The sequence below is a fragment of the Carcharhinus amblyrhynchos genome, chromosome 15 (genome assembly GCF_965287045.1).
Source record: "Carcharhinus amblyrhynchos chromosome 15, sCarAmb.v2.hapA, whole genome shotgun sequence".
Lineage (NCBI taxonomy): Eukaryota > Metazoa > Chordata > Chondrichthyes > Carcharhiniformes > Carcharhinidae > Carcharhinus > Carcharhinus amblyrhynchos.
Window position 1 is genome coordinate 27925435 of NC_137338.1, and position 11352 is coordinate 27936786.

Genomic DNA, 11352 nt, shown 5'->3' on the forward strand with positions numbered 1-11352 from the left:
GGTTGGTGGTGTGGGGGGGGTGTGGGGGGGGGGTTGGTGGTGTGGGGGGGGGGTTGGTGGTGTGGGGTTGGTGGTGTGGGGGGGGTGTGGGGGGGGTGTGGGGGGGGGGTTGGTGGTGTGGGGGGGGTGTGGGGGGGGTGTGGGGGGGGGGGTTGGTGGTGTGGGGGGGGTGTGGGGGGGGGGTTGGTGGTGTGGGGGGGGTGTGGGGGGGGGGTTGGTGGTGTGGGGGGGGTGTGGGGGGGGGGTTGGTGGTGTGGGGGGGGGGTTGGTGGTGTGGGGGGGGTGTGGGGGGGGGGTTGGTGGTGTGGGGGGGGTGTGGGGGGGGGTTGGTGGTGTGGGGGGGGTGTGGGGGGGGGGTTGGTGGTGTGGGGGGGGTGTGGGGGGGGGTTGGTGGTGTGGGGGGGGTGTGGGGGGGGGGTTGGTGGTGTGGGGGGGGGTTGGTGGTGTGGGGGGGGTGTGGGGGGGGGTTGGTGGTGTGGGGGGGGTGTGGGGGGGGGGTTGGTGGTGTGGGGGGGGTGTGGGGGGGGGGTTGGTGGTGTGGGGGGGGTGTGGGGGGGGGTTGGTGGTGTGGGGGGGTGTGGGGGGGGGGTTGGTGGTGTGGGGGGGGGGGTTGGTGGTGTGGGGGGGGTGTGGGGGGGGGGTTGGTGGTGTGGGGGGGGTGTGGGGGGGGGGTTGGTGGTGTGGGGGGGGTGTGGGGGGGGGGTTGGTGGTGTGGGGGGGGTGTGGGGGGGGGGGTTGGTGGTGTGGGGGGGGTGTGGGTGGGGGTGGTGTGGGGGGGGTGTGGGTGGGGGTGGTGTGGGGGGGGGGGGTTGGTGGTGTGGGGGTGGTGTGGGGGGGGGTTGGTGGTGTGGGGGGGGGTTGGTGGTGTGGGGGGGGTGTGGGGGGGGGTTGGTGGTGTGTGGGGGGGGGGTTGGTGGTGTGGGGGGTGTGTGGAGGGGGGGTGTGGGGGGGGGGTTGGTGGTGTGGGGGGTGTGTGGAGGGGGGGTGTGGGGGGGGGGTTGGTGGTGTGGGGGGGGTGTGGGGGGGGGGGTTGGTGGTGTGGGGGGGGTTGGTGGTGTGGGGGGGGGTGGGGGGGGGTTGTGGTGTGGGGGGGGGGTTGGTGGTGTGGGGGGGGGGTTGGTGGTGTGGGGGGGGTGTGGGGGGGGTTGGTGGTGTGGGGGGGGGGTTGGTGGTGTGGGGGGGGTGTGGGGGGGGTTGGTGGTGTGGGGGGGGTTGGTGGTGTGGGGGGGGTGTGGGGGTGGTTGGTGGTGTGGGGGGGTTGGTGGTGTGGGGGGTGTGGGGGGGGTTGGTGGTGTGGGGGGGGTGTGGGGGGGGTTGGTGGTGTGGGGGGTGGGGGGGGTTGGTGGTGTGGGGGGGTGGTTGGTGGGGGGTGGGGAGTGTGTGGGGGGTGGGTGGGGGCGGTGGTTGGTGGGGGGGTGGTTGGGGGGTGGGTTGGTGGGGGTGAGGGGGTGGGTGGGCAGTTTCGATCAGAGTTGAGGAGGAACTTCTTCACTCAAAGGGTGGTGAATCTCTGGAATTCTCTGCCCGTTGAAGTGGTGGAGGCTGCCTCGCTAAATATATTTAAGTCACGGCTAGATAGGTTTTTGATAGACAGGGAAATTAAGGGTTATGGGGAGAAAGTGGGAAAGTGGAACTGATCCACTTCAGATCAGCCATGAACTTATTGAATGGCAGGGCAGGCTCGAAGGGCTAGATGGCCTACTCCTGCTCCTATTTCTTATGTTCTTATGTCCCTGGTGCTGTGAGGCAGCAGTGCTAACCACTGTGCCACCCATATTTCTGTTGCTCTGCATGTCATATTTTAAAAAAACACTCTTATTTGCCATGATTTGATTTGTTTACAGTTTCATCTCCTTGTTTATGTTGCAGTCACTGATGAAAGATCCCAAGTTCTTTGGAGTAGTCAACAATCCCCACATCAAGCGCAATATCAAGCAAAAAACTGTGAGTGATGTTTTATCGAAGCAGAAAATTTCCCCAATGATGCTCAACTTTGTCAGTAAGTGATTGTCATTATTTTTACATTTGACAATATTTTCAGTAATCTGTACAGCATTGCAAAAACAGAGCACAGAATTTTACCGGCACTTCCGTCCAAGTTTTGTAGTCTCTTGCCTGAGGTCACTGGAGAATGCCACTCTCCGAACAAATTTAATAAATTTAAATTTATAACTAACTTAAATTGAGTAGCTACTTTATAAACACAACAGTGTCAGTTAGAAAATTGTATTTTCTAATGTAGTGAGAAAATATTTTTATTGATTGGCCATAAAGGGGACACAATTGTTGTCCAAGTATATGCGAACTGAAGACATTTACCTAATCCTACCTGAATGATGAATCAGCTGGTAATAAAGGAACAATCTCAAAACAGTATTGACTATGTACATCAGCCATAATTTTTTGGTCATTGTGTTAAAATGGATGCATTCTTGAAGAAATAATCAGAAAAGGAAGCCCTGATGTCTTGATCGTTGCCCTGCATTAATCTATAAACATAGTTTTAAGTAGTTTGAAATTTGACACAAAAAGCAGGGTTATCTTCCAGTTATCTGATAGATAAATAGAGTAACATAACTTTGCAGCCTGGAAGGAGGCTATTTGGCTCATTGAATTTCTGCTGGCACTCTAAAACTAATTGCACCTTCCTGTAATACACCATCTTCCTCTGCTTCAAATGTTTATCCAGTTTTATTTCAGAAGTTACAATATTCCTCACAATTTCCTTCATGACTTATTAACATTAATTTTATCAATTGCCACCTTTTGAAATTTCAAACACTGCAAAAACCATTTCAAATAGCTCCTGATGTTGAACTGGTAAAATCGGCTGATTAAATACAAAATAAATTAAAAGATTTCATGAATGATACCCCAGTCTCTCTGTGAGACTAAATAGCATTCTCTTATTGTTGCACTCCACTTGGTTCTTGCAGCATAAGATTGTGTATTTGTCTGAAGTTCAGTGCACTACACACAGGCAGGTGGACAGCCTCCATTCAAGGAGATGGCTCATCACCACTTTCTCGAGGGTAATTAGGGATGGCAACAAATATGGCCTTTCCAGTGACACCGTAAGAACTGAAAAAATTAAAGCACAAAAATGTGAAATTGTAATATATTTGTCTCAATTCATAATGTGAAATTCCTGTGGGAGATTTCAATACATTGTAAACCCTCCAGTCCAGAATGCTTGGAGCCTAATAATTTTTGAATTTCTGAATTTTCTATGCATGACCACAATTGCGTAAACAGAAAAATACCAAAGCTATAAATTTTTACCTGAAGCGATAAAACATTTTGGGCATAAAAATTATTTTATTTATCCAAATACTGTATCTTCTATGTTTCCACTCCCAAAGTACAATACTGAAATGATGTCGCAAGTTGCTTGGGTCTTCTCAAAAGATTTCTGGACAACTGGTATTTTCAAATAATAGATTTCAGGACTGAAGAGGTTAAGTTTTAAATTATTTTACATGCAAGTATTGCAAAAAGCATTTAATTGTCATATCAGGTGAAATTGAAATCCCTCTTCAATTGCAGAGCTGAAGGTATACTTGGAAGCAAATCCCAGTTTGAGTTTCTACCTCTAGACCAAAGCATTTTAACCTTTCTGTTAGCCCTTTTTGTTACAGTTGAAAAGTGCTGAAAACTGGGATTCAAGATTAAGTGTTAAGTGGTGGTTATGTAGAGATTTTATTTATTTTTTCAGATTTGCTAGCTGAGAATGGCCGGTTGCGCCAGACCTCTGATGTTGCTTCGGCTTTTGGTAAGATCATGAGTGCGCATCGTGGGGAAGTTCTCTGCTCAGTCACTACTGCTCAGGTAAAATGATTTCTTTAGTGTAAAGTTGTATTGATAAAGTGTTTAAATGTTAAGACCTGCACTGTAGGTGTATTTACACCAGGTGGTCTGTGTGTTTCAAGAAGGCCCCTTGCCATCACCATTTCCAGGGCAATTTGCAATAAGCAGCAGATATTGGTTTTGCCAATAATGTTTATATTCCCAAGAAGGAATTTTAAAAAAGACTTCGAGTTCATTGAGCAATTTTTCTCACTTACATTGGCCACTAAGGAAGAGAATCATAGAATTCCTACGGTGCAAAAGGAGGCCATTTGGCCCATCGAACGTACACCAACAACCCATTCAAGCCCTAACACCATAACCCTATGTATAAATCTGCTAATCTCCCCGACACTGAGGGGCAATTCAGCATGACCAATCAACCTAACCTGCATATCTTTGTAGTATGGGAGAAAATTGGAGCACCCAGAGGAAACCCATGTGGACACAGGGAGAATATGAAACTCCACAAAGACAGTCACCCGAGGCCAGAATTGAACCTGGGTCCCTGGCACTGTGAGGCAGCAGTGCTAACCACTGTACCGCCGTGCTGCCCTTTTTATTGAAAAAGTGAGATAAAGCACCAAGGATTAAAGTTAAAATTTATTTATTAGTCACAAGTAGGCTTACATTCACACTGCAATGAAGTTATTGTAAAAATCCCGTCGCAGGGGATTCTCCAACCGCACTGAAAAGAGAGGATGAGGTAACACAAAGCTTAGATTTCTAAGCTTCAGGAATATTAGAGAAATGAACAGAAAGGACAAAATAATGGAAGATGCAGAGTATTCCAATGGGAAGAGGGAGTTGATGGTGAAGGTTTTTTATGTACATATCTCGGGCTGAAGAACATTCCCACTTATGGGAAAGATATAATAGTTTCAGATCAATTTGTGCTCTTGTGGAGATTTAATAGTTATCGAAGGGGAAATAAATATTTGGCTTGAAGAAGTAAAAACTGAGCACTTAGAGATGACATTAGTAACAAAAAATTTGAGATAAGCGATAGTGAGGCCAAAAATCCTGATGGGCTTAAGGAGAATTGAGGATGAAAGCTAAGCACTGCTGGCTAATACTTGAAACGTGCAAAAAACAAAATGTAATGACCCAGCCAAATTGTTTGTACTAGGAGCACTTGAGCCAAAGGAAATTAACAAAGATAAAATGGACCAGTTACCAAGAGAGAATTGAGCAGAAGAGGTAATTGATGTAAAGGCCTAGGGAAACTTGAGATTTAGCAGGAAAGGGCTGAGTTTGAAGACAAGTGGAGCAATTTGAGCGAAAAACAGAACATTAATTTGCTGGGAATCTATATAGATCAGCAAGATTTAGAGTGTCAGCTTTAAAGCTATTTCTTCTCTGAGCACAGTGAAAATTAAATGACAAAAGAAACAGTCACTGACCAGTACAGCAAAGGAACATTGCAGGAAATGAAATCAGCTGTTGGGCGCCATGGACTGCAACAACTGTTTGCTGAATGGATACCAGAGTAATTATTGAGCCTGATTATGAAGTTAGTTGGTTACATATATAACTAAACCATATAAGGAACTGCAAGTTGAAAAAAAGGCTGTTTGAAAATCTAAATTGCACGTTTTCTTTCTTCGTTTGGCAGCCTCTGGATGAAGTAAATCTTTCAGAGCTGAAATCTGCTCTTAATGGTTTTCTGAAGAAGAATGAAACCCTGAAACTGGAGACCAGGGTAAGATGAAGCACAAACAATTGGCCAGAATTGACTGGGTTGTTTTTGCTAAAAAGCAGAAAGCTAAAGGGTGACCTATAAGAGGACTTCAAGATTATGAAAGCATTTGATATTGAAAACGCAGAGGAAACATTTCCACTTAAGTGGGGACTACTTTCCGCTATAACACTAACTACTTTCCTGTCATATATTGATCTTCATGTTTAATCAAGACAGGCAGTTTAAAAACTAAAATATAGAAGTTTATTGGAGTATAGAAGTCTTCTTGTAGTACAGGGAGATGTAAAACTTCAATGTCAAGTTGCTACTGCTGAGGGAAGGTGTAATTACAGCACAACAAGTTTTCTTAAGTCAGTTCCATTAGAAATGTGGACACATTTTATTGGGAATATTTAACACAGTTTGGTGAACAAGAGCAGACATGAACAGAAAAACTTTAAAGCTTTTTATAGTAAAATAACAAAAACATGGACACAATTTATTTCATTTTGAGGGTGGTAAAGCAAATTGTGATTGGATCCTAGCATCTATTGATTACTTTACACTCAAGATCCCACCGCTATATTACTCATGCAAATATTCAATTTCTAAAATTTTTGTTTTCAATTTTTCTCTTTTCCTAAATTCCACTTTTAATTTTTATCATCTCTTCCCAGAAGAAATAGTGAGCAAGTAAAAAAAAAAGTGACGAATTGCAGATGACAAAAGGGAGAAAATCCCCAAACAGTAAACGTTCAAGCAACATTTGTACCTTTTTCAACCCATTTTTATCTTGCCCTTCCTGAGAAGTTTACTTTTTGCTACAGTACATGTCTACATGTGCTAGTCTGACTCAAAATGTGGTGGCTGAATAAGTCAAAATCAACTTTACCTGGATTATTTGTGATTACCACGTGAACCACAAATAATGTGCTTAAGTATTGCAAGCTGTTCAACCATAAGAACATAACAGCCAAGTCTAATTATGCTCCTGCTGCTCATCTGCTGTTCACACAGATGCATTTCCAGTAGAAGTTACTAGAAAGCAGTCTGTTGGTTTTCCGACTGCACTCCCACCACCCTGCCCTTCGCACCTCCACAGTAAACAAATCAAGTGCTAGTGTAGCCAGTTATATAATTCCTGCCACTTGTCCAGGTGAGATCAACTAACTTGATATAGATTGAAAATTATCTTTCTTATTTGTCTGCCTCAGGTATTTGTTGCTTAAAATCAGCGAGTTACCAAGAAAATCATAGAGTCATAGAGGTTTACAGCATGGAAACAGGCCCTTCAGCCTAACTTGTCCATGCCGTCCTTTTTTTTGAAAACCCCTAAGCTAATCCCAATTGCCCACATTTGGCCTATGTCCCTGTAAACCCATCGTACCCATGTAACTATCTAAATGCTTTTTAAAAGATAAAATTGTACCCTTCTCTACTACTACCTCTGGCAGCTTGTTCCACTTACCACCCTCTGTGTGAAAAAATTGCCTCTCTGGACACTTTTGTATCTCCCTCTCACCTTAGACCTATGCCCTCTAGTTTTAGACTCCCCTACCTTTGGGAAAAGACTATCTACGTTGTCTATGCCCCCCATTATTTTATAGACCTCTATAAGGTCATCCCTCAGCCTCCTATGCTCCACAGAGAAAAGTCCCAGTCTATTCAGCGTCTGCTCAATCCATCAAGTCCCGGTAGCATCCTAGTAAATCTCTTCTGCACTCTTTCTAGTTTAATAATAGCCTTTCTATACTAGGGTGACCAGAACTGCACACAGTATTCCAGGTGTGGCCTTATAAGAATACTTCTCATGTTTCATATGATTTAATCATCAAGCACTAACTTTGAAAGCGCGTTATAAGAAAGTAACAAACTTTTTTTTTAAATTGTAGACTGATCCTTCAATCCTGGGTGGAATGATTGTCAGTATTGGTGATAAGTACGCTGATATGTCCACGAAAACCAAGATTCAGAAACTCAGCAAACTAATAAATGAAGCCGTATAACTGCATCGCCTAAATCTGAACAATTTTCTGGATGTTATTGTAAATCTGCTGCACTGTGTACAGTGATCACCATCTGTGTGATTGACTTTCATCAGTGTGTTAAAGATTTAATAAAATTACTTTGAAACTGTTTGCCACCACTGTTAATACACATAATAGAGAACTTTATTTTGCAGCATATCATGATGTTTAGAATAATAGTAGCATCCTGCTAGAAACTCCAGGTTTGAATTCCACTCCAGACTTGATGACTTGTTCATAATGTGGCCAAACAGATTGAGTATCAACCTGCAAATCCTATGCCTATGCAGGTAGTAACAGTGGGAGAGTGATCTGCTGGGCTACAACATGTAAAGGCAATTGTAAGCCCGTGCGGTACTTTATCAAGAATAATCATGGACCAACACATGGAAGTCCTTGGTTGCCAATGCCCCCTTGTGCATCGTATCTGAAGAAAGAGAGAGTGAGAGAATGACATTCATGATCTGAACATTTCACAGCAATTTCCTTAGATTGAACTTTTTTCACCTTGATCTTCAGATCATATTTATCATAAAGAACTAGAAATTGGAAATGATGCAGTTATGTCATATTGGGCATTGACCTCAGGAACATTAGGTGAAATGATCAGGTCGGAAAACAATTATATTTAAGAATGGAGAAATAAACTCCAAATGAACGAAGGAGATGGGGTGAATTAAGAGGAAAAGATTGGAGTGAGGGGGAAAAAAAAGTAAAAATCCTCCAGAAACAGTCTACAGTCTTTAGAATTGAGACTCCCAAGGTTTAAGTTGTTCCCTTTCTGGATCTCCAAGGTTATTTTTCACTCTAGACCATAAATCATTACATTAACGGGGCCCTTGTGACTTGAAGTATCAGCTTTAATATCTGTTCTGAGCTTAATTTAAATTAATGGTGCAAAGCCAGCAATTTCCTGAAGCTTTGAGAAGGTTGACAGCCCTGTTTCTTGTGAGGCAGCAACATCATTGTGAATTGTACAGCAACGTGTGATTTGCACCTATCAGCATATTTAACTTTTCCCACAATTTGCTGGGCTTTTTTGCATTAATAATGGTGGACACCGTGGAGTTGGCATTATTTGCCTGGCAATATTTGGGCCATTTAACAGAGTGCACACATTTTGAAATTGCATGATTAGAGCCACTGAACTGGTATAGTGTGATAATCTCTCCCTCAATGTCAACAAAACGAAGGAGATTGTCATTAACTTCCGGAAGCGTAAAGGAGAACGTGCCCCTGTCTACAACAACAGTGACAAGGCAGAAAGGGTCAAGAGTTTCAAGTGTTTAGGTGCCAAGATCACCAACAACCCATTCTGGTCCCTCCAAACTGACACAATAGTTAAGAAAGCCCATCAATGCCTCTACTTTCTCAGAAGACTAAAGAAATCTCACCAACTTTTATAGATGCATAGAAAGCATCCTTTCTGGTTGTATCACAGCTTGATATGGTTCCTGCTCTGCCATGGACCACAAGAATCTATAAAAGATTGTGAATGTAGTCCAATCCATTATGCAAACCAGCCTCCCATCCATTGACTCTGACTACACTTCCTGCTGCCTTGGCAAAGCAGCCAGTATAATTAAGGACCCCATGCATCCTGGACAGTCTCTCTTTCACCTTCCCGTTGGGAAAAAGATACAAAAGTCTGAGGTCACGTACCAACCGACTCAAAAACAACTTCTTCCCTGCTGCCATTTTGAATGGACCTACTTTGCATAAAATTGACCTTTCTTTACAGCCTAACTATGACTGTAACACAATATTCTGCACTTATTTCTTTCTTCATGAATGGTATGCTCTGCATAGCGTGCAAGAAACAATACTTTTCACAATACACTAATACATGTGACAATAATAAAATCAAATGAATATGATGGTACTAAGCTAACTTAAATAAGCCTAGACAGAATTGGGAGGCATTGGCCTCTGCATCAGAGAGAAGGAGGATGGGAATCAACTAGGGTTATTGCTCTGTTGGAACATATTCACGTGTGGACACTTGAGGGCAGCAATACACTCAGCTGTAATGTCTTCCACTGTCTTTTCTCCTTCACTGTCAAGGACACATGCAGAATGATAACTGGGGTAAAGCATAAGAAGACTGCAATTCCAGAACCAAACTTCAGTACGAATCAAGAGAGGAAATCAGTAAAGAAAAAACAATTATTGCAGAATATCTGTGTTGCACACTGCCTGCCTCCTATTTGGAGTTAACAGTTCAAGTTGAAAATTAGCAATTGCCTTTTCAGTTTAATGTTCATAAAAGTATAACAGGAATTTGTTTCACGTGATCATGATCTGTTGCAGCAAGGGCTCTCCATATGTGTAGCAAGCTAGCCATTTTGCAAAGTATCTTTGACCAGTAACATAAACAAATCATGTTCATTGTACTCTGCAATTAATACATTTTTGTTGTTGTAAACTGATATTTGGTGTGTCCAACAACTTCTGCACAATCTCCTCAACATAAAATTGGCTCTGGAAACATGGTCATTGCAATTGACATGGTCTTTCTTGATCTTCAGATGGCGTTTGACAAGGTATCTCACAAGAGGTTATTGCAGAAGGTAAGGGGACATGGAGTTGGGGGTAGGATGTTAGCGTGGATAGAGGATTGGTTGTCAAATAGGAGGCAGAGAGTGGGGGTCAATGGGTGCTATTCGGATTGGCGGATGGTGACTAGTGGAGTGCCCCAGGGGTCGGTGCTGGGGCCTCAGCTATTTACCATTTATATAGATGATCTGGAGGAGGGAACCGAGTGTAGGGTGTCGAAATTTGCTGATGACACCAAGATTGGTGGAACGGCAAATTGTGCGGAGGGTGTGGAGAGTCTGCAGAAGGATCTAGATAGGCTGGGCGAATGGGCCAGGAAATGACAAATGGAATGTAATGTTGGCAAGTGCGAGGTGGTCCACTTTGGTAGGAATAATGGTAGGAAGGATTATTACTTACGTGGAGAAAAACTGCAGCAGGCGACGGTGCAGAGGGACCTTGGGGTCCTTGTGCATGAGTCGCAAAAACCCAGCTTGCAGGTGCAGCAGGTGGTCAGGAAGGCGAATGGGATGCTGGCCTTCATAGCGAGGGGGATTGAATATAAAAGTAGGGAGGTCTTGCTGCGGCTGTATAGGGCATTGGTGAGGCCGCAGCTGGAGTACTGTGTGCAGTTTTGGGCGCCATACTTACGCAAGGATATTTTGGCCTTGGAGGGAGTGCAGAGGAGGTTTACTAGGCTGATACCAGAGTTGAGGGGGTTGAGCTATGAGGAGAGGCTGAATAAACTAGGCTTGTACTCGTTAGAGTTTAGAAGAATGAGGGGAGATCTCATTGAGACGTATAAGATGATGAGTGGGATGGATAGGATAGAGGTGGAGAGACTCTTCCCGCTTAGAAAGGATAGTAGGACTAGGGGGCACAGCCTCAAGATAAAGGGGGGGCGGTTTAGAACGGAGTTGAGGAGGAACTTCTTCACTCAAAGGGTGGTGAATCTCTGGAATTCTCTGCCCGTTGAAGTGGTGGAGGCTACCTCGCTAAATATTTTTAAGACGCGGGTTGATGGGTTTTTGATAAGAGAGGGGATTAAGGGTTATGGGGAGAGGGCGGGAATGTGGAACTGAGCCACGACAGATCAGCCATGATCTTATTGAATGGCGGGGCAGGCTCGAAGGGCTAGATGGCCTACTCCTGCTCCTATTTCTTATGTTCTTATTATGTTCTTCTGAACCCTACTGAAAGTTGTATGAATAGCTGCAAATTGATGATGTTTCACTGACTTGCATTAGAATTAAACTGTGCTCC

The 11352-nt window shown here is 44.3% G+C and overlaps 1 protein-coding gene across 1 annotated transcript in view; it reads left to right on the forward strand.

The window, feature by feature from the left end:
- Window positions 1–7665, forward strand: part of atp5po (ATP synthase peripheral stalk subunit OSCP) — a 16619-nt gene extending 8954 nt beyond the window's left edge. Inside the window, exons 4-7 of the mRNA XM_080203663.1 lie at window positions 1870–1999; window positions 3716–3828; window positions 5462–5548; window positions 7420–7665. Coding sequence (XP_080059789.1) covers window positions 1870–1999; window positions 3716–3828; window positions 5462–5548; window positions 7420–7533 — 444 coding nt within the window. The 3' untranslated portion in view covers window positions 7534–7665. The remainder of the gene's footprint in view (window positions 1–1869; window positions 2000–3715; window positions 3829–5461; window positions 5549–7419) is intronic.
- Window positions 7666–11352: the final 3687 nt, after the last annotated feature.